Raw genomic sequence first — 24,137 nt, forward strand, 5'->3', positions numbered from 1 at the left:
CAATCATCTCCCCCGCTTTTATTTTTCCTCCTCTCAATCAACCACAACAAAATTTCTAAGGCAATCATTAACAGTTTCCTTGTATTTTCAGTATCTTCTGCGATGCTAAGGATTTTATTCTACATACACTTGGGTACACATACAGGCAGATGCAGCTATCTGTAACGTCTCTGCATATAATGATTTCAAAATGATTTCAATAAATCTAGGTAACTCCTTTAAGGGAAGATAAGGCCTGATGACACAGCTCAATCCAGCAAGAGGAAAAAATAAAAACAAACCACACACACACACACAAAAATATATAAATTAAGAGCTTCATCTCTTTTAATGTAATTTCTAAACCATGTCAGTGATGGCCTGTGACAGACCTATAGGAGCACTTCTGGCAAGCAGAGCTACAGCTTGGTAACTGCTCTATTTAAAAAAGTAAGTTTGAAAACCTTACTGAGTATTGTGCCATTATGTACTTTTGGTAGCTAGCCACAAAAAGTGTTGGAGAGCAACTGTAAGGGTTTCCAAAAGGGACAATCAACAGCAGCTTGCCTCACAGTGTGCAAATCCATGGCCAGGGATCCTCTGAACAGACTGTGAACACCAATTGTAAAATTCCAAATGACTGACTTCCAACCAGAAAGCCCCAGCCCATGCCTACACTGGTTTTACAACTAACATGTTTCTGTAAGTAGCAAAGACTTGATTATGGAAAACAGACTTTTTCCTGGAATGCTGAGAGGGTGCCCCACTTGATAACAAGACAAGACAAAGATCTCTGTATAAGATTATATCCACTGAATTTGGAAAAGGAATTCATACCCAAATACACAGCCTCCAAGTACCCTCCTAACTTTAAAATTCCCTTTTTCAGCAAGCTATTACGATCTCTCTAGCAATATTTTTAGCTGACCCCAATCCTTTGAGCTGCTCTACCTGCAGGCCTATCTGAACCAATAGTGCACAAAGGTCTTTGAACATGAAGAGGTCCTTTGGATATGGCTCATGCAGCAGAGCTCCATCCACACCAAAACCACATTGTAACCAAACTTAACTTCAGAACTGAAAGCTCTCTAGTTGCTTCAGAGTTCTGCACCAAAGCTAGTAAATTCCAGCTAGCAGGACTTGTTCACACCAGAGGTTATCATGACTCAACAAATAACAACCAACTACATCAACTCAAGCTAAACTGACAAGGCTGAAAAATTGTAATCATGTTCCAGAAGATTAGTCTGGTTTTGCAAATTGTGCAAGACTTGACTACAGCTGTGTCACAAGCCATACTTGGGACCGCACATTCTCCCTCAATTTTCTCAGTGCTTCCGGAAGGAAATAAACTGTATTTGGCACAGAGCGCACTGTATTAGTACAACAGGCACACAGCCAGCATCAGTCTATTCCCTGATCTGTTCCACTGCTTCTTGTCATCCTACTTATAGCTCTTCAGATCTGCTTCTTTTCCTGCATCACCCCATAAGGTAAGTGATCCAGAGAGTAAAAGATACATTATGGCCTCTTACCACCAAACAGCCGTAATTTTGCCATAATGATCCAGGAATCTTGCCCAAATAGTGCTGGAAGAGACAAGTGAAAGATTAAGACCTAGAAATGCATATGGATGTTAGTGTCAGTAGATACACTGAACAGGATGCTGTAGGAAGGCAGGTGCTCGAAGTGCTCAATTTCCAGATTAAAAAGAAAAAGAATTTAAACTACAAAGTTTATTCTAATTGAGTTTGTAGTTTGTAAATTTTTTTGCACATAAACTCATGGCAGGGGGTGGGGGGAGTGTAGTTAGAGACTGCAGAGTAGTGCAAAGGCTCAAAAAATCCTTTAGTATGGAAGACGTTAAGCAACATCATGTTATCCCAGATTTCTGTAAGAAAAGCCTTCAGCCTAGAAGGTCTTGTTGAATTGCAGCATAATTTTCTGATAATTGTAGTATCTTCAGTAAAAAGTGAAGTCTATCCCACTGGAAGACAAGCAGAGCATTTCCCAGACAAACAGTAAAAGAACTTAGGGCTACAAACACCTTGTGAAATGTGTACTTTTATTTTTCTTATATAAACTTAAAATAGAGGCTTGTAATAAATCTCACCTGAAGAAGTTTGTGTTTTATACAATTTATGTCATCGTTCATCCAGATTTTAAAAGTATTAAATCGTTGAACAGAAAAGGATTGGATCATTATGTCATTATTAATATTAGCAACTTCAACAGTCTGAAGCTTTGTCGAGTCATGTGACAGTTAAGAAGACAGAACAAAACTATAAATATGTTTACAGATGTCTGAGAATCCTGTTGAATTCTTTTTGGATAAAAGAAAAATAATATATCTTACTGAGTATAATGCAGTATATTTGTCAGCTGGAATAATCAAAATCTGGTCAATTGCCTTAAGGTCACTTGTCTACTTTATTAGATTTGTGTAAAACTAAACAATAACAAAAAAACCAACAAAACAAAACAAAACCAAAACAAAAAAAAAGAACCAACCAAAAAAACCCCCAAACCCAAAGTGTAAGGACAACTGATTCTATAACTCTATGGAATGAAGTTTTTTTGCCTCTGACAAATCTGAATCTATTTCATTCTTCTTTTCTAATAACGGTACAGAGGAACAGGATTGGAACTACAGATATCCTCCAACAACTACCATGTTATCTGCTTGTATCAAAATAGTCAAACTCCCCTGCAATACAGTCTTGGACCAGTAGCAGACAGTCCAATGGCAATAAAAGATTACATGGCCAATTCTTATGACGACCCAAGGCAGATGATGACTTGAGGAATCAGGGCATGTGTATACTTGGAAGAAAAGCCACATTTCTGAAGTTATACGGTGTCTTACCAATGTCCACCAAATTTTCTATAACGGATTCATTCAACAGTGACATTGTCTTTCACTGTGAGATTTTGTACATGTGAAAACAATTATTTCACTACTGCCACAATATGTTTCTTCCTCTCTGACACAAGTGGCACAGATCCTGGTTTGCTGTGCTTACGACGATTCAGTTCCCTAGAAACAAAAAAACAGAAAAAAGAAGTTCAGTGTTCAGCACAAAGATTTAACCAATACTAGCTTCCTCCTTAAGCCACCAATGGAGATCTCAAAAAGAAAGAAAAAGAAATTAAGAACTGCTTTGCTTTTATTAAAAGCCACCTATTCATCCTGTAAGAAGACGGACTGTTCCTTTGAAAAATAACTTTAAAATTGGCTAACTTTACTAAGTTGCAAGCCAAGGCTTTTCCTGGGAGCTCAGCTTACTTGGTTTTCATGTCAACCAAAAAAACCCCCACAGCCAAACCAGCCCACTGTTGTGTAATGTCATGCTTAACAAAACACTGTGGTCCCTTCCAGGGACTTAAACAGGGCAAATTTAGGTTAGATATAAGGAAGAAGTTCTTTACAGTGAGGGTGGTGAGGCACTGGAATAGGTTGCCCAAGGAAGTTGTGAATGCTCCGACCCTGGTGGTGTTCAAGGCCAGGTTGAACAGAGCCTTGGGTGACATACTTTAGTGTGTGCAGGGGGGTTGGAACTAGATGATCTTAAGGTCCTTTCCAACCCTAACTATTCTATGATTCTATGGTATTTGCTCCTGTTTCCTCACTGTACTTTTGGGAAGCAACCAGTCCCCACTGGCACTTGTCTGCATTTTCCTTATAATCAAAGGTTAATCAATCCAGTAGTTCATTATCACTTATTCAGATGTTAAAAGTAGCTCAAACTTGTTCCTCCCACACACTGTAGCTCTGTAACTCGCTCCAGCACTGTGGTGATGCATTTTCTGAAGATTGACAGAAAACACAGCCATGAGAGGAACACATACTTTCGCCGACGAGCTTCTCTCATAATACGCTGCTCCTTGATTTGGCAAAATATACTTTTAGGCAAGTGACGGTGTTGAGCTATGCGCCTGATCTTTGGGTGATACTGGAACTTCTCTTTCAGCTTCTGATTGTAATTCATAGCTGCTTTCTCTCGTGGTGCAAGCTGTGGGGAAAACACCACAAACAAGCGTGTTATAAAACAACAGGGAATTAACTGTCCTGTTTAAATTTTAACTTTTAACTCAGATGGCTTCCTCCCATCAAATGGCTGTAACCACAGGAACTTCAGCATTAGGATAGGTAAGTATTAAAACCCTACAATTTCAACAATACCCCTATGCTCAAACACAAAACATTAACAAAGTTCCAAAGTTCAGTGAAGGAACTGAATTTGCTCCCTGAAAATGAGATATTGACATGCTGTAAAGAAACAAGAGAATAGAAATAGCTGACAGTAAAAACTCTTTGATCAGCCTGCCTGCTTTCCTAGCCTCTGCTAATGACCAACTTCTGCTGCAAAACAAAGATATGGAGGCATTTTAATGACTAGCCAGTGTAAGTACATATGCTATAAATTAACTGTGTTCATGAACAGCTTTACAGACAGCTCTTTAAGTGGCCTAAATCTTACCCAGTACCTTGATCCATTAGGAAGCATATCACAGTGCACATACCACATTTCAAGTATTAGCTTGACTATACGGCACACTGGGAGTCCCAGCTTCCATCATGCAGCTAAAAATCTTAGTATCACAAACACATGAAAGACAGGTAAGCTAGTATTAACCCAGAAGACTTAATTTTATTCATGTTTAAAATTATGTCTGAGCCACCATCAACACTGAAAATGAGAAATGCCTTTTCCTGAGAGCTAACCTACACAGGAGATACAGATATTTATTTTTTTTTTTACAACTAGGCATGTTTCCTTTGGTCATAATGCACATCTATCAAAAGAAAAAAATAAAAATCAGCATGTGCTGTGTTTCTGTTTAAAGCATTCACTGATTCACAAGGAGCATCAGTCTGTATGTATTTTGGATTGCTCAGATGTCTCAATTTCAGTTGCCTTTCAGACTAGTGAGCTTTCATATAAACAGAAAATCTGTTAATATGAAATATTAACAGATTATAATCTTATTTGCTTCCTTCTACCCTCCTGCCCAAAACAAGCTCTATAAATCCAATATTTCAGACATCTTAAAGCCCTTCATATTTTCAAACAAGCAGTGGCACAAGTCTTTTGCCCTCCCACATTTATTTCATCCATTACTAACTGCACCTAAAGTATTAAAAGCAAATCAGTATTTCAGATAACTTTTATTTATTCAGCTTTGGAAATTACTCAGTTTCACTAATTTCCTACTTTCTCAAGAAAAACAGAACCTGAGTTTCAAATGCTAACACAAACAAACAACAACAACAACAACAAAGCAGTAACAGAACTAACAATTTTATTGCACACACACAAGTTTGGAAATCACGTTATCATGAAATATGCTTTTTTCCCCCCTTTGAAATCAGCAATTGGCTATTTCTTCTCCACTTTGGAACAGAAGTGACTTCTGTTAGAATATTCCATGAATTCTGAAAAAATAAGTATCACACTCAGATAATGTTGGTCTGAAATACCATTAATGGTCTGAAAGCAAGTATTAACAAAACACACAGCGAAGGAGTTTCTCCTTTGGGACAATAAAGAAACCAGGTACCAGATGCAGAGCTGCTCATCGCTCAGAAAATTCTTACTCAGGCATCAGAAAACATAATGCTCTTACCCTCTGCTTCTCCACACCCTCTTACTCGAAAAAAAAAAATTCTTTACTTACATTTATCATGACCTGTCATATGGCAAGTGAATAAATTTTACAATCTTAACCCACTAAAACGATACACCTCCCTGCTCTTTATTGAAATTCCTTATACTGAGCCAACCTAAATAGCTGGTTCACTCTCAATAAATCCCAAGTGTTCCCTCTCTGCTGAAAACTGCCAACATAATCCAAATTAAAGAGCTTTTATTTTAATTAAATGCAATGATTTTCCTTTAATTTAAGAAGAGCAAATTGCTGCTGATTTAATATAACCTTGATGATTCTACAGACAAGAGGTGAATCTGTAAATTAAAGATATAACCAGGATATCTTAAAAATTAATATAGTTTAAGGTAGCTCTGTTTTGATTCAATTTTTATGTGTAATGTATAGAAAGCTTAGGCGTATAGAAAACCACGTCGCTGGTGACTTACTGTCCAGCTACCAAATGCCAACACCCCATACAGCAGGCTCTGCTAACTGCACTCTCATCATGATGGTAAAAGAAAACTCTGCAGTAATGACAAGTTTCTGTCTATTTATGAGAGATGGCAGATAGCTAAGAAAGCAGACTGCAATAACACGCTGAATTCCAACTTCTCTCTTGCAAGTCATTTTACAAAGGTCAGTGTAAACAGCTGAAGAGAACAGTGTTACTTCCCATTCTGGTGTGAGCTGGAGAAGATGCCATAAACAGAGAATGATTTAGCAGGATTAAAGATTTTGTTTAAAGGGACTAGAACCCTTTATAATATAATAAATTAGGATTTATATGACATCATGTGTGGGAGACTTGCTCAAAGATTACATATGACCCTTTTTTCATACATTCCAAAAGTGAATGTGCAACTTCCTTCCTATGTGAGGGAAACAGACATCATGCAGCAGAAAGACAGCTGATTTGTACCATCACCACAGTAGTACTTCACAGCAAAGATCTAGAATGAAAAAAGGGGAAAACTAACTCTAAAATGCAACTAAGTTGTCAGCAATGGGAGAATGTGTCCTCGAGTAAACTGCCTGTGTCTCATTCCTCCCTCCTGATGCTAGAGGCTGGTTATTTTTCCCACCTAAGCTGGGAAAGTAAGCATTTTTCCAGAGCCCTGATTGAACAGTTAAACCCACCTTTAACAAAAATTTCTGCTTTTAAAGAGGATTGTATTTGTACTCTGCTGTATTTAAAACTCCACACTATTAGACTCCTGTCATTCAGCATGAGAATACAAAATGGGTGTTTATCTACCCTGTCCAGGTTGCCTTTCTAGGCTAGGGCAGACAGAACACAGATACAACATATTTTTAGAATGCAAATGTAACCCAGCAGTTTTCTACCCCATATCTTGTCTTTATTTGATTCTTTCCATTGCTCTGCTGAAAACACCTTTCTAAATTTATTGACATCAAGTTTATTTCTCATTATTTCCTTAGATCAAAAATTACGGCTTCTTCACACCTACACAGATGACAAAAAAAGAAAGGTGATGTAGATATTAAGGGCACTAAACCATAGTTCAAGGGATGAAGTTACATGCGCATTGAATCACAAACCCAAAACCACTATGAAAAGAATGCCATGCCATACAGTATCTGGTACTGCTGGTTATCAGCCTTATCTCACAAAATGGAATTGGATACTAGAAACAGGCTGAAAGGATATACAATTACTTACAGAGTTTCGATGCACTCCTGCTAATGCACTTTGCTAGATCAAAACCAAGACTTATAACTGCACTTTCTCCTATCTTTTTCAGTCCTTACTCAAAAGCTGTTATTTCTGCATCTTGTAAGAAAGCAGTAAACCTATGCTCCACTACTGTTACACTCTCTCCTCACACTAGTTCTACACCTGCTGAAATGCAAATCATTCCCAAGTGGAAGGTTTTCTTCTTCTTCAGTTGTCCAGTGCTCTGTTCTAATTCCTAACTACTCTGGAAATATAAGAGCCAAATTTTGCAGCTGTTACTCACAGAAGTAATGTGTTACTAAGCATTTACACAACTGCAGGTGTAGATTTTTTTTATGTGTCAATAAATTGAAGAACAGTCCAGCTTACTGAAGTTTCATTGATGGTTTATTGCTTTCACTACAATTCAGAAAACGCAATCTATCTCCTTATGTATGTTAATTCTACTAGTAACTGAAATCTATACTGCTGCTTTTCCAGCTTTTTCACTCAGACGAGGCTGTGTGTTCCTCTTTTCTTCAGAAGCCAAAGTCCTTTATCTTTTCGGAAATCCCAGACCTCTCCAAGAGCACAGGTACTCAAGGTATTCCAAGAGCTCAAACATACTTAACATCATATTTTATGATTTGAACAGTCTGGAGTATCTTAAAAAGCTTGTTTAATTTAGTCTTTTGCTTCCGGACATGCAGAGCTGGATGTTTACTGCTTTAAAAATAACATCTGTTTTAACTCCTATGCAATAATTATTTATTATTTTATCAACTTCTATTAAAGAAAAAAATGTTGTAAAATATTTTAAAGCAACTTCTGCAGTACCTCCAACAGAAAGATATGGGTTCTGCTACCCCTCTGTAAAACCCATGCAGACTTAATTGTCAGTGTAGTGGAGACATAGCATGCCTCTGGCTCCTCCAGAGACTTTTATTCTTACTCTAATGTTTCACTGATTTTTAATAATGAGTGCAATGCCAAATACATTAAAAACCAAAAGAAACATGCATGTCAGAACTGATGACTGCTAACTAGGGTAGCCATGGTTCAGAAAGTACAACTTTCCAACTGGAAAAATGTTCATCGGTCACAACGTACATACGTATTTACTGTAACTTCCTTGGAACCCAGCAATACTAAACCCAAGTAAGACTAAGTAAGACTAAGTACTTAGCAAAGAAAAAAACGTTTGATTACCGTTCTTCTTTTAGGATACCAGTTTCCATCCACCCCCACCCCAAAAATATCCATCTTAAAATACAATGTATTACAAGATGTTAGCATTATAACAGAAATACAGTGACCTTTGGATGAGTCATTCAATCAAATCTTCTCAGCAAAGAAAAATAGCAGACTAAGCAACTAAGCATTTAAGACATTCTGACACTTCCGACAGAATTACTGAATGTTCAGCCTTGAATATTCAAAATGTTCAAAAAATAGCCACAGACTAGGGAAGAACTGGACATTTATAAAATGAGCAAGCATGTGTCTATGAAGATAAGAACACCAATCCTAAAAAAGAAGGAGCAGGTAAAGAAAAATAGTGGAACCTGATAAATAGCCGTTAATAGTTCTGACATTAAGAACCACAGAGCTATCAGGTTGGGTGGAACAAGGATTGGCACAGTTGCCTGAATCCAAGCAACATTTCCAAGGTATATCCAAGAATGTCATAAAGCGTAAAGATTCCACTCTTAAGTCCTATTAGCAACAATTACGCTCTAAACATCTGAAAAATAAAATATCATAGTGCTTCTAAAAAAAAAAATAATAAAATTTAACAACAACTATAGCAGCCTGGATGTTTATTCTCTTTATTTCAATATTAAGTCAATATCAGTTTAAGCCAATATCTTATTTAGATCAATATTCAATCCCATAAATGGCTAACTGAAGCACTATATGGGAAAATCATAGAATGGTTTGGATTGGAAGGGACCTTACATATCATCTAATTTCAACACCCCTGCCATGGGATTCCACAAATCAAGTCAGAACAGAAAAAAATGATAGCATACTCAACAAAAAGTTATTTCATTATTTCATTACAGAAATTAAATTTAAATAGTAGTCTGTAACTACAAATACTGTACAGGCTACAAAGTTGTCAGGGCTTTTTATCTATAGCTCTGCTGCAAAGATGAGAGACCTACGGTGGGCCATGGCTAAAGATACACGTTGGTTTAGCTGAGCTACTTCAAATCCAGTGCTTCACAGTACACAATAGTCCATGAACTACTCCATTCCTTACTGTAGCCGTAAGTACTCCTAGCACTCCCATTCACCTGTCACCTCTCCCAGCTCCACTCCACATCCCTCCTACACAGATACTATAATCTGATGGAGCTTCAGGTAATCACAAGCAGCCCTAGACATAACTGTGCAATAGATCCAGCCCCTACAACATTCTTCTGTGAAATACAGCTCCCTGTTCCTCTCTCCTCAATCTTTCACAAGATCAAGAAGAAATTCCCCCAAGCATTACTTGACAGCTACGCTGATGGCCTCAGAAAAAGCAATGCAAGCAGCTCCAAAATATCATAACAATATAAGCTACATAAGGGGATTATTCCAGTGGACAAAGTGTCAAATTCATTCTCCAAAGTCATTCAGTGCTTTAACACAACTGCAGATGAATATATGCAAGTGGTAACCGTAATAGGACATTTTGGCTTTGTCTATACATAAACATTTGAACAAGTGTAACTGTAAAGACATGTATCTAATTAAACTGATGTCTGTTCCTCCTAGGAACACTTCAAACTGGCTTAAATTGAATTAAACGGATCTCAAACTCCACACTACTTTGCCCACTTGATATCTGAGAGTAATACAGATTAAGCACAATTTCAGTTATGCATTGATGCAAATGGACTATTTTACAGTGTATATGCTTATCATGGTACAAACTGCACATGAACCGGTCGCGTGCCACTCAAACTTTTGGGAAGTAGTAACTCCAAACTTCAACAGAATGACGTGTGCATGGCAAATGAGAAGACTTGTTTTTTCTCTAGTGCAAAGGGATGAATTCTCACCTGTAGCACCCAGGTAAAAACTCAAATCTAGTTTAGTTAGAACTGATTACCATTGTTAACATTAAACAAGACCAAAACCCACAAAAATGACCTTGTGTAGCAGTGAGGCATTTAATTTTATATATAAGCTTAATATAAGCTGCAGTAAATGCAATGAGCTGTGCTACGCATGTCAGTTTTCAAATTAAATACAAACATCAAACTACAGTTTTACATTTTCCCATTAGAAATATTTTACCAGTTGAATAGGATAACCAGTTGTAATAACAACAAAAAAACCCCAAACATCCTGTTACAACAAAAAGCAAATTGCAACTCTTACCACTCCCAGTTTTTCCGAAGCATTAGCTTTCCACAGGCGAATATTCATCTCATCTGAGCCACAAAGAATGTATTTGTTATCTGAAGTCCATTTTACTGTGATGACGTGCTGCATTCGTTTTGTATGATACACCTCCCTAAAGCAGAGAAACATTTTCAAGTGATCACTTTTCTTACCAACATTTCCTTTCAAATAGCAGAAAGCATTCTGTTGAAGGCAACATTAATTTCTCACTTTGTTCTTATTTTTTTAAAAATCTGACTTTTTTAAACACTGTGCTGATCTTAAATCTATCTAGAGAGATTCAAACAAAATGTGATGGCGAGACTGACAAAGGACCCTCTAAGATAAGATACTTTTTAAGTAAGTGCTTTCATAGAAATCACAGTAAATAGCTAAAGAATAACACATATCATTTACTGATGCTGATGTTTAATAGCGTGTGTGCACGTACGCATTTTCATAAGCGTTTCTACGTTTACTTTCAATTTACTATTTCCTTCAATAACAAAACTTTTCTTCGCCCATCTCTGGTGAACAAAGTACTTTTCCTTTCCTTACTCCACATTTTCAGTCTCTCCTGTTGCTGTCATCACAAGTTAGTATCATTCTTCAGGAAAAGGAAAACACAAAACATGGCCAAATAAACTTGATCTGTCATTTTAAAAAATGCACACATACATCTGGTTCTCTTTACCAAGAATTTACTAAATTTAATTTAACTTCATAATAAACCCTATTTCTTGTGGCTAATCAATTTCTCAATTTAAATATTCATTTTAAAACAAAATAGAAAGCAATGAAAGTTAAGAGTTTTTCAAATTGGCAGGAGATCAAAAGTCAAAACTGGAATACTGCTGAGATCCCTGTTTATAGATACTTTACTGCCTTCTCAGGTTTACAAATGGGATCAGATTTTCCATTTAGAGACTTTTTTCTATTCCATGGGATTAATTTCAACTGTGCAATTCTGAAAAAGCCCAGCTTCTAAAGAATTTTAAGTGTCACAGAAACCCAGTCAGCTTATACAAGGCTGAGCTCTTCATCTGTAAGGCTTTTACTTGGCCATATCTTGGCCACAGATTTATGGCCATTGCACAGAGAAAGGGGGAGAAGTGTGGACAAAGAGGAAAATTCCTTCCAAAGGCCTTGGCAGCTATCTGCTACAATGTAGAATAAGGCCTTTCCCTGGGGCATTTTGGGGTCTGCAAACTTCCCCTCAATGATGTGCTTTAACCTTGCAGATCATCACTTTTGTGAACATTACTATTCCACAGAAAGGAAAATCTATAGAACATGGGAGCTGCTAACCATAGTACAAACTAAACCCACGAAGAAACTGCAATACCTTATTACGCTTAAAATACTATTGCAAGACAGGAAGAATGAAAGCTACCTGTAGATTAGATATAAAGGAAAACGTAAACAGCCCCTCTCAATCTTTAGTGCAGTATAGGAGCATACGAACAGTTAGAGTGAATAATGCATACATAACTGCATCAATAATAAAAATATACTCCTCCCCTAATCAGTATTTCAACATTGCCACCCCTCAAACCACACAGAGCTGGCTTTAGTAGCAACTTTTGGAGGGACCAAGGTTGGAGAGAGGAAGACAACTAGAAGTAAAATAAAGTTAAGAATAAAGAAGAAGGAGAAAAAAAAAAAAAAAAGAAAGAACTGACAACAGAGGATAACGAAGGTAGGTTTATGAAGAACAAATGATACCAGGCAGATCTGATAACTTGCTTCAATTTTCATCAAACTGGAGTGGGGGGGAAAAAAAAAAAAAGAAAAAAGACACACAGTAGGTCCAATCTGAACTTCAGCAAAATATTTAATACACTGCCTTAAGAAATATCACATGAAAAACTAATTCAAAGTGAACTGTATTCAAAGCATTGTCAAATGAAACAAAGCCCAGTTAACAAAATATGAACAAAGGGTAATAAGTGTACTGAAACAGATCACAAGCATGTCTCAAACTGATCTTCAGGGTCATACAACAATGCTTTTCGTGTAAAACCTTCCATATAGGATGAAGACAGCGCCTAGAAAGCCAAATGCTACAATGATGTAAGGCACTGCAAACTTCAAGTGGTGACAAATACCATACAAAGTGACCTAAAAACATTAAAGATATAGAGCGAGGGAAATAAGATGGGCTTCATCTTGGTGAAACACAAATGAGTACACCCAACAAGAACAGCCCTCCATGATTTCAATTCAAAACTGCCCAAGTGCTGCTATCCATTAAGTCGAAGTTCTACTGTCGTGGTTTAAGCCCAGCCGGCAACTTGGAACCACGCAGCCGCTCGCTCACTCCCCCCCTTTTCCTTCCTCCCCCCGCTCCCGGAGGGATGGGGAGGAGAATTGGAGGAATGTAACTCCCACGGGTTGAGATAACAGCTCTCCAGTAACTAAGGTATAATACAAACCACTACTGCTACCAATAATAATGATAAGAGGAATAACAAGGGAAAAGGACACAACCGCTCACCACCCGCCGACCGCTACCCAGCCCGACCCGAGCAGCGATCTGGCCTTCCGGGTAACTCCCCCCAGTTTCTATACTGGGCATGACATGCTGTGGTATGGAATACCCCTTTGGCCAGTTTGGGTCAGGTGTCCTGCCTCTGCTTCCTCCCGGCTTCCCCTCCTCTCTGGCAAAGCATGAGACTGAGAAAGTCCTTGGTCAGAGTAAACATTACTGAGCAACAACTAAAAACATCGGTGTTATCAGCATTGTTCCCAGACTGAAAGTCAAAAACACAGCACTGCACCAGCTACTAAGGAGAAAAAATGACTGCTGTAGCTGAACCCAGGACATCTACTCTAATACATACTCCAGAATTATCTGTCAACTACGCGACCCATCAATCTCAAATTATATACAGAGTAATGGTTCAATATTCACAGGAAGTGAATGTCCCAAAGACGATATGAATGTACTAATTAAGAATTTTGAGGACTAGGGAAGAAGGTCACTGGAATGAATGACACAAGAGAGAAAGGTATAAAATCACTCACCTGCTGTGACCTTTGTCTACAGGAAAAATGCGGATAGACTTATCAAAGCTGGCAGAGACAAACTCCTTCCCAGTGGGTGAATAATCCACATCAAGAACAGCAGACACATGATCCATATGCACCATAACAGGTGATTCAAGAAAGCGCATATCGAAAGTATATAAGCTTTAAAATAAATACATCAACAGCTTTTTCAATATCAGATTAGCTGTTCACATGAATAGTATTGTTCAAAAGTAAAAAACTGCTGTGAGACACTGAAAGGATTAAGTATTGCAGATTCCAGAACTGTTTCACAAAAGTTTGCAGCTTTGTTTGGGGTTTTTTGGGTGGGTTTTTTTTTTTTTTTGGTTGTTGTTATTTTTTGGTGGGGCTTTTTTTAAGAAATGTTCTCATCAAAATACATGGTCAGTACAATATATCAAGCTTTACAAGAGCTGACAAGAAAATAAACACTTATATTGCCTCAGACTGGACCAACAGTACTTATTTTCCAGGTCCCATTGCAAGTTACGCTTGCACTGGTTCAGTTCCATTTTTTTTAAGTTACCCAGGTACTGAAATACAGAGAAAGAGGCAGTCTACTATCAACTCTTTTTCTTATACAACAGAGACTATAATTCTCAGCATTATTAGTTGTGATCCAAATTTAAAACAGTTTTTTTAAATATTTGTTTTAACATGATGATAAATCACCAAGATACAGATTAAAAACATAACACGATCAGGATTATCACAGTCACACTTACTTGTAATCTTCATTTGCTGCAGTAAAAATGAAAGCTTCCATAGGGTTCCAACACAGTGTATTCGTCCTCATGTTCAAGATAACCTGAAAGATATTTACACATCGCTACCTTGTTACAGGCAGTAAAATACTTGCTGTAGTTCAAAACTTCCTACACCACCGGAGACAACTACTTTACAGAATTATGGCAGAAGAATAGTGACATGACAGAGTATTTTCTTTTCATGTTAGAATTGGAACTCAAGAACTTCCCACCCCTCATTATACGCTCACTTGTGCTACACAGCAATTAAATTTTCCTCTGTAAGTCATTGTAAGAGCAAATTCTTCTAAGTGGTCATTTAACATGTAAACAACATAAATACATTAGTGGTCAACACATAAACCTGGAACTTCTCAAAAATTTCACTTTTCCATCACATTTATAGGAAACTTTAGGTAAGAAATGTAAACGCAACTAATTAAATGGTTATTTCAAGGGATACAGTCATTAATTGACAATACAAACCAGAATTTGCAAAGCTATTACAACACTCTGATATCCTCCACTTACTACTATCACTTCATTATTTTATCTTTGAAATTGCAGTTCATGAATTCTCCAAGACAGTTGCCATTCCTTGTTCAAGTGCCATGCAATAATGCAGAAGCTACTGTGTTGTAATCTACTTACCATTATCACTGTGCTAGCAGTGCATCTTTTGCTATACATTCATAAAATTCGCTTGCTGTTAGTTAGCATATGGCTACGAAGAGGGCAGTTTGCCTTGAAGTAGGAGGAAGGCTACACTGAAGACAGTATAACAGCACCCTTCTACTTTGCTAACAGTGGACTAGATAGACAAGAAGTACCAAGAAGCTGTATGTGGATGTCCCCACCTTGTAGGACAGCTGTGGCACTAACAACTGGGCCCCTGTGATAGAAGGGGAGGCAGGGTGGAGGTCATGACACCCCATACAACACAACAGCTTCAGCTTCTGCTGGGTCCTGGAGGCGCTTTCAACCACTTAAAAACAAATCCCATACATTACGCCTGACAAAAAGTATATGTATACAGAGCAACTTAGTAACAAACTGAACAACTCTAAACCAGATTTTCCACAATGCTCCAAACCTGTCATAATCCTACCTGAAAATCCTGAAATTTGGGTGTTTAATGCTAAGGTACTCAAAACTCATTTTTGTTCTCAGCTTTCTAGACCAAACACCACAGATTTACATACATATAAGAAAACACAGTTGGACAGTTAGAAACTTACACAATAATGAAAATGATCTCAAAGCAAATTAATATTACTATCTTTACTGAACCCCTTGCCCCAAGAAAATTGTGATTTTATGAGTGTGTGCATATTATGATGATTCTCATTCTCTGTAATTCCTCATTTCCTAGTAGAAGTGTTAATCTACATTTTACTCCTATAGCAGAAAATATACAAATAATGTATGTGCAGACATGTATGTATACTTTTATATATTTAGCATATATACATAGGTAAAATTCTGTTAGCATCAAACTTAATTCACAAAGGCTCCAGCTACACTCTTTTAACTTGATCTTGTAACTTTCAAGTACAAGTTAGTTACAAGATCTACCTCACTGGCTGTTTTCATTTCGAGCCTCCAACTGGTATCACTGAGAATTTTTATAAGCATTGTCTCAGTGGACCAAATGAAACTTCATGAAAAATTGTTGGGGAACAGGGAGAAAGAAATATTGTTATGCCAACAATATTCCTGTTCTATAGCCAACTTAAAGTACCATTATAGTGTTCTAGTGTGTATCAGACCAGTGTAATTGCCAACAGTTCACAACATACTAGAAGGATATTGAGTGTATATTCACAAGCCAGAATATTGTTTTTCAAGAAGAAAACTGTTAAAGATAGTTCTGGGTTTCCTAACTACTGAATTTGATCAAGGTTAATATGAATTACTGGCTTCTTGTTTTAAATAAAGACATACTTTCTCTTAAAGATAAAGAAGAATCGTCATGTCATTGGTAAATTCTGCATATAAATACAATTTTGATTCTACTGCAAAGGATTTCTGAATGTTTTTACTATGTGCATAGGGAGGGTTTATCCCCATGTAAGAGCAGAACACCTTTTCAAAGGCAAAGTAACGTTTCCCTATGGTGGAAAGGAAATGCCTTAAAAGTTACTTTGTTTCCTTTTGGCAAGGCAGAGAAAAAGAATAATAATTAGAGGGAAAAAAAAAAAAATCACACATAGACAGAACACAACACAGGAACATAAAGTTCTTATTGTGAAATTGCTGTCAGGTCAGGCACTTGTATCAAGAATTACAACAGTGAGCCTGACAGCCCATTTGAATGCAGAAAAAGGCCCTTCTAACTCTGCATGGTTTAAATCCCAGCAACTCAGTTAAAAGACTCAATATTAGACAACGAAAACTCAGAGAACTCACAGTTCAGAGCTTCCCTTTCTCTACCCTCATAGAATCATTGAATCAACTAGGTTGGAAAAGACCTTTAAGATCATAAAGTCCAACCATTATTCCAGGACTGCCAAGACCACCACTAAACCACCAACAGTTACAGACTACTTTCATATTTAGTATGCTTATTAGTGCCATCAGCTTCTGTTAAAAAGATTACCTTCTTTAATGGAGTTGATTTTCTCATATCATATAGCACAATATTTCTGTCAGAAGCACAGCTTCCCAAAAGGTATGTCTAAAAAACAAAACAACAAAAACAGTGTGTATGCTCTTCTTAACACTTATAAAATAAATAAAATATGGTTAACAGCTCACACTAGATACCTCAGCAGTTCCACAAAGCTGGTAGTGAAATAGTTCCTTTTTCAGTCAAGGAAATACATTTATCATTCTTTCTGTGCACCTAATTATTCGGCACAGTTTAAATAGCTGCCCCTATAAGATTCAGAATCTACCCAGTCCTCTCTACTTCAAAATTAACAAGCAATTTCCTCATAAACACTTCATCTATGAACACAGCCCAGCCAAGATACACATAGGAACTACTGCAGAAAATCAAATGCAATGGTTTTGCCATAGAGAGAGTAAGAAGAATTGGTTACAGGGAGCGCAGTACTGGAACAGACAAGAGCTCCACAGCCACATAACCACTACACAGTATGGGGTCTGTACTGCTGTGGGCAGAATGGAGACCACCCTACTTTTCTTCCTCCTCTCCCCCACTAACAGAGACAAAAGATAAAAAGATGAAATCACATGGTACTACATTCCAAAGCAATATAGGCATAAATAAAAAAAAAATTTATACACCCCCCTACATATTATGTTAAAAGATATATCAAAATCTATATTTGGAAAAGGCCATTAAAGATGGTGTTAACAGTTTAGATCTTACAGTGATCAAGAAAAATACTGATTTCCAATATATAACAGAAACATTACCTCAATGGGATTGAATTTTACACTGCTTATGCTATCAAAACCCCATGTCAGAGAGCACATGGGACTTGTCCTTTGTTCATCCCAAATGTCCACTTGCTGGCCACAGGTAGCAAAAACGGCTTCCTTCCAGTGGTGATCAATTCCTGTATAAACTGTCTTTAAAAGAAAAAACAAAACCAAACCAGAACAATTTATAAAAGTAATTGTATACTTAAATATGGAAGTATGTTCTTTTATAAAAAAGACCAACAAATCATTGCATATCAAGTCTACCATGGCTTTCAGTAATATAAATTAATAAAACCAAGTCACCACTGCTACCAGATACACTTTTACACGAAAGACTAGCTTCCCATATATTCACTTAAAATGCATGCATTCAATTCTTGTTAATTTAAATGAAGTCAGCATTAGAAGCCCATTTACAAAGACCTGGCTGACTTTAAAGCAAAGGGAAATTTAAAGGGTACTTAGAAATTTTCCATGGTGACCTGAAGAGATTCCACTGATGTTACAGTAATTGAAGAGTTTCAAACTATTTACAAAAAAGCATTTAATGTTCTTAAAATAAGCTTATAATAAAAAGTGCTGAAGTACATATTTTTAATCTGCTTTTGTCAAAAAGAAAGGCATAAAGTTAAAATTTTGTATTGAATGGCTGCAAGGTATTGCCATGAAAACAAAGCTATGTCACGCAGACTAAGCACTGACAACAGGTCTGAAGAGGAGACTCGGAAAGATCTGACCAATTCACAGGAAAGGGATGACTAGTAAAGATAGATCTAAGCAGTCTCTGATGACATCAGAGATTTTCCTTTCTGCTTATATGTAAAATAAACGCAACAGAAACTTTAAAAGTGCCGTTATAAAATTTCATGCCATCACCTTACAACATATCATTATGATAACAGGTGGTACCAAACTGTTTGTCTCTTCTCCAAAAGCTAGATAAGAATTGCTTCAAACAATTCAAAAAAAGAGATGGGAGAAGAGGGGGGCAGAAATCAAAACTTAGGTTTACTACCTTTCCAAGAATTGTATGAATTGGCTCCTCTTCTCCATATTCTGGGCTCTCCATTTTCCACTGCTTCACTGTTTTGTCATCACCAACCTGGAAATATTGGAGAAAGCGTGTACATTTTTACATAAATACATTCTGTTTATTTTATAAGATGCATTTTGCAATTTACTACAGGCAGTCTTTCAAAAGATAATTATCTATGGTATACACAGAAGCACTCTCTCCTGCCCATTCATTGCTCCCTTTTACACCTCCAAGCTGAAGATTAGTCCTTGTTATATACTACTTTGCTAGAAACTGAGAAGGCGCACGTACATCAGCTGGCTGGAATGGAGTTAACATTCCTCCTAGCAGCCCATACGGCTCTGTGTTTTGGATTTGTGGCTAAAACACTGCTGATACAGCACTAATCTCGGCTACTGCTGAACAGTACCTGGAGGGTGTCAAGGCTTCCCACAGTCTGTAAGTCATCATCCCTACCTCCACCATCAAGAAATAGGCTAGGTGTGGACAACAGACTGGGAGGGGATGCAGACATGACAGATAACCTGAAGTGGCCAAAGGAGTATTCCAGACCATGGACATCATATTCAGCAATAGAAACTGAGATAGTAGAAGAAAGTGAGGCAGGGGCTGGCTTTCAAAGTGGCTGCTGCTCAGAGACTGTCTGCTTGTGAAAGGAGGTGACTGATTTCCTGTTTGTCACTGTTGCCCCCACCACTATGTTTCCTTTACCTATTCAACTGTCTTTATCTCAATCTACAAATGTTTTCCAGTTTCCAAGAGATACTTCCAGGGTTGAACAGAAAAAGGTGAGCTGGAACGATGACCATTTTTTCAGGCTACATTATGTCATTTTTAATCAAATGGCACCTTAAACTGCAAATTATCTTCTGGATGTCATTTTGATGAGCATGTAAACAATTAAAAGGTACTCTCGACCTCAGCTGCTCCAGTTGCCTGTTCCCAATGCCATGCTATGTCTTGCACTATGCCAGCACAAGTTTTTGCATAACTGTGCAGTGACCTGGATCAGGCAAATTCTCCAAGTAAAAATGTTAGTCGTACAAGTTTAACTTCCTTTCCTGACAGCACTACTACTGTTTCTTCTTTCCCTCTCTCAATTTTCAAGCAGAGGGACTGCCAAAAGAGAATTCTAATTTGGAGTCACTTAGAATTTTTTGCTGCAACTTCCCTTACATCCTAACTTCTGTTCTCATGATCTGATACATACTTCAGAAAAGATAAATACGTAGTAGTGAAAACAGCTCTTCTATGCCCAACTCAAAAGAAGCAAAACCTCAGGACACTCTAGTCTTCAAACACAATTCTTTTTATTGTATCATCTTTAATTGCTTCTAATGCAAATAGGAAGACATGCTGTTTCCAGATGGTTTACATGCAAGTGAATCAGCTGTCGTTGATAACAAAGTTAAGTAACATGGGACATCTTGACTAACTCAGCTTATCTTTAATCATAGTATATGTAAATGGTTAGTTTTTTACATCTTTCAATGAATATAGTCTATGTCCTACATTAATGAAAACTACTTTACTCAAGGTTTAATTATATGACCATCCATTACCAATTTTCTGGTGTTTATGCCTTCCATAGTCTTGAATAACACCCATATCACAGCAGCAACAAAATTTTCACAAGGAAATAGAACTGTCAGGTTCTCAGACAAATTTAATAAACGTATTCATACAGTATTTAAATATTGTATGGCAGAGAGTAAGTTGCTCACTGGAAACCAGATGGTGAACAGGCACTCTGTACTGCCACACTGTACTAAGGAGACACATTATACTTACAGTAAAGAATGATGTACCACAGAAACGAGCACATATGCCTCGAACAAAGCCTTCATGGGCTTGTATAGTACGAATACACTGTCGCTTGGTCAGATTCCAAATTTTAACCTGTAAAAACCAGAAAAATATTCTGTTGTTACTTAAGTTTTCTGCAGCCCACAACTGCAACTCATAATTCAAGTACAAGAGATCACACATGTTGTCATAAAATGGCATGGCTGGCTTGGACACTGGACAGATTTTATAATGTTAAAACTACTCAATTATTTTCTTCTTGAAAAAAAATGTACAAGTGTGGCTCTTTCCTTCTTATCCCCTCCAAAGCTCTATACTTACTGTAAGTTTACATTCTCCTATTTTTGAGCTAGCTTTCTTGCTAAAAGATAGCAGCAGTCATAATTCTAGTAAAAAATATCCCTTTAAAAGAAAAGCACAAGGAAATAGCCTTTGCAACTAACAGAATGTTTTCAGTCCAATGGCTGTGCTACCTTTTATACAGATTCCCACCTCTCACAGAGGTTTCCATTTTTCAAATGGACCCAAATGCTTTGAAAACAAATGGAGGACAGTTTTTCTATTTGTATTTATAGTACCCAGTACCTTACTCACTCTTATCAGTGGATAATAAATCTACCCAACATTTCACTAAATTTATTCCCCTCCTCTCTGAAAAGGTTGATCTCCCTTACACTACACTGCATGATACATGCACCTTTCATTAAAAGAACAAAGCAACCAGCTACCCAGAAGACACCTTTAAAATATACAAGTACTATCAAATGAACAACATTAGTGAGAGGACAGAGAAGACATAAAAGACAGGCAATTTTTTTCTGCAACTGACTCCAACTGAAGTGCCCTTGCCTGCTATTTGTAACATTTATGTAAAATAATCAAATAAAGGGTTAGCATTTTACAGACAATATCACAAATTATTATTCCAGAAAGTTTTTAGTTTTGTGCTCCTTTCCCCTAACTCATCTGACTTCATACAATCTTCTCAATCCAAAGCAGTTTAACTTCTCCAAGGGAAAGAGCATCACCTGGGCAGCAAAAAGCAGTCACTACAGACTGTAAATATTGACATTCACTGCTCCATCCTGAGGAGCTGATTGTCACACCCTCTGCTCACAAGTGAACAATTGAAAGCTGCTGCCTTTGTGCACTGGGCAGATTACAACCTGCAGTTTGAGAAACACTGCCCCAAACTGGGTAAGCTACACCTTCTGAGAGAACACAGGGTATCTTGCTGAACAAAGACACAAAAGGTAAGCATAGGGCATCTGAAAACAACAAATTGAAACAAAGGCACAGAAGTGAAAGCACTTGCTGTGGTTTGTAACTACAGCTTACCTCTCCATCACAAGCTCCAGACAGCACTGTAGACAAACTCTTTGGATGTTTGGCCATGCAGTTAACTCCATCTCTGTGGCCATCAAGTGAGCCAATAAAGGGTTTTGCAAACACACGTTCTAGCTTTGTTGCATTCAGAGCTCTTACGTACTCTCGTGGAACCTCAAAAGGGTGCAATGCAGGGTCATAGTTTCTTGGAACTGCAATAAGAGTAACACACACATTAGAAACCCATAGTATGTAGTGTAATTCAAGGTAAGCTGAATTCAGAAGTTCTCTTCAATTTTCCTGTTGTGGAGAATTTTCTTTCACACTGAGATTACTGCTGTTCCTACCACTTTGAAACTGCTCTGTGGGATCATTAGTATGACCACCCAACAAACTCTAAGTTAATGAAGCCTGAAACTTCCCTTTGCAAGGGAAGATATGAATGTACACAACAAACTGGAAGCTATGGATATCTTGCAACTGTTATTAAAAAAAAAAAAAATGCCCCAAAACCAAGAACAACCAACCACTCACTACAAGGCAAAATAAATGAACCCCACAATATCAACCTCTTACCACTAAACTCTAACGTAAGTAGTATAAAAAAGGACACAAATACATGGAGACACTCGAGGCAACCTAGTGGTCTTCATGTTCAATCACCTGCAAGCCAGCCCTGGCTCTGAAATGAGACTCATTAGTTTCATGAGCTTGGTCCTCTGCTAATGCTATCTGGTTTCCCAGACAGGAGTGTTTAGATCACACAAGCTTCGAGCAAGGGTCTCTCTGTATCTGCCTGCAATGCACTTTTTACAATGAATAAAGCCCATTTTGACACCGTACTTCTGGGTTTCGTCTCTTTCATTCCGTTTTATGCAAGAAGCTTGAAAAATCAGCAGAGTAACTGACGACAGATTGCTCATTAAGAATTGATGCTTAGTTGAGTCTGCCAGTTTCCAAAGACTATTTGATGCATATCAGAACCTCTAAAATCTCTGATGAAAGAGTTGTGTATCACTCTGTAACATGACAGAAAATTTAACAGCTTACACACAAATCCCACTTGGAAAATTAAGATATATTCAGCTACTGTCCCAGTGGGTAACTTCAATATTTTTCCATGTTACAAATATGTAACCACAATTAAATAACTATAAAAAATTAGTTGTGATGCTGCTTTGCACAAAATAGCCACCTACCTCTAATTCAATCCAATAATGAAGCATAGACAATTTAAAATAACACAGGTCTATTATTCTGCTCAAAACAGTTTGATTTAGTGCATCCGAGATGCCAAGTTTTACTCCTGCTCTTTCTGACAAAGGGTGGCCATTTCACAAACTTCATCACCAGGTAGAAACTAAATTTTATTTCTTTCATGTTACAGAAATAAAACTGCCATAACTATGTACGATCAGTTCTGCAGAGGATGAGCAGAACGGAGCGTGGAAAGTCCTCATCTGTTCAGTCCGCAGAAGAGAAGCCTGAGTAGAGACCTGATAGCAGCCTTCCAGTATCTGAAGGGGGCCTACAAGGACGCCAAAGAGGGACTCTTCCAACAGTAAAAAGGGCTAGATATAAGGAAGAAATTCTCCACTGTGAGAGCGGTGAAGCACTGGAACAGGCTGCCCAAGGAAGTTGTGGCTGCCCCATCCCTGGTAGTGTTCAAGGCCAGGCTGGACGGGGCTTTGAGCAACCTCGTCTAGCAAGAAAGTGTCCCTGCCCGTGGTAGGGAGGTTGGAAGTAGATGATCTATAAGGTCCCTTTCAACCCAAACTATTCTATAATTCTATCATCTCAACTACTACGCTACAGCTGCTGCATCTAAAACAAGTACAAAACCTGCACGATTTCTGCCAGGTTTAATGAGGGATACACAAGAAGCAGGATGAGGTGTACCAGGAAAGAAACAGCAGTAAGTGCACGAGACTGTAAAGCGTGGCCCAGGTAAAACTAAGAGCAACCTCGGCGTGCCGGAGCCATGACTACCCCCAGACCCCGCACCCCGCGCTGTCTGCGTTCCCAAGACGCGCTCTGTCACCCCGGGACCTCAGCCGGGTGCCGCGGCACGGCAACACCGCACGGCCCGGCACCC

At 37.9% G+C, this 24,137-nt stretch overlaps 1 protein-coding gene across 1 annotated transcript; it reads right to left on the minus strand.

Moving 5' to 3' along the window:
- Positions 1-2,556: 2,556 nt before the first annotated feature.
- Positions 2,557-22,404, minus strand: DCAF13 (DDB1 and CUL4 associated factor 13; the record flags this gene model as incomplete). The annotated part of the gene is given in 10 exon segments (XM_010014774.1): positions 2,557-3,016; positions 3,829-3,992; positions 10,682-10,817; positions 13,712-13,876; positions 14,461-14,543; positions 17,081-17,158; positions 17,866-18,021; positions 18,890-18,976; positions 20,702-20,809; positions 22,055-22,404. Coding segments are annotated over 10 exon segments (1,415 nt in total), but the record flags the coding sequence as incomplete, so codon positions are not given.
- Positions 22,405-24,137: the final 1,733 nt, after the last annotated feature.

Source organism: Nestor notabilis, unplaced genomic scaffold, assembly GCF_000696875.1.
Source record: "Nestor notabilis isolate BGI_N333 unplaced genomic scaffold, ASM69687v1 scaffold15135, whole genome shotgun sequence".
Taxonomy (NCBI): Eukaryota; Metazoa; Chordata; class Aves; order Psittaciformes; family Psittacidae; genus Nestor; species Nestor notabilis.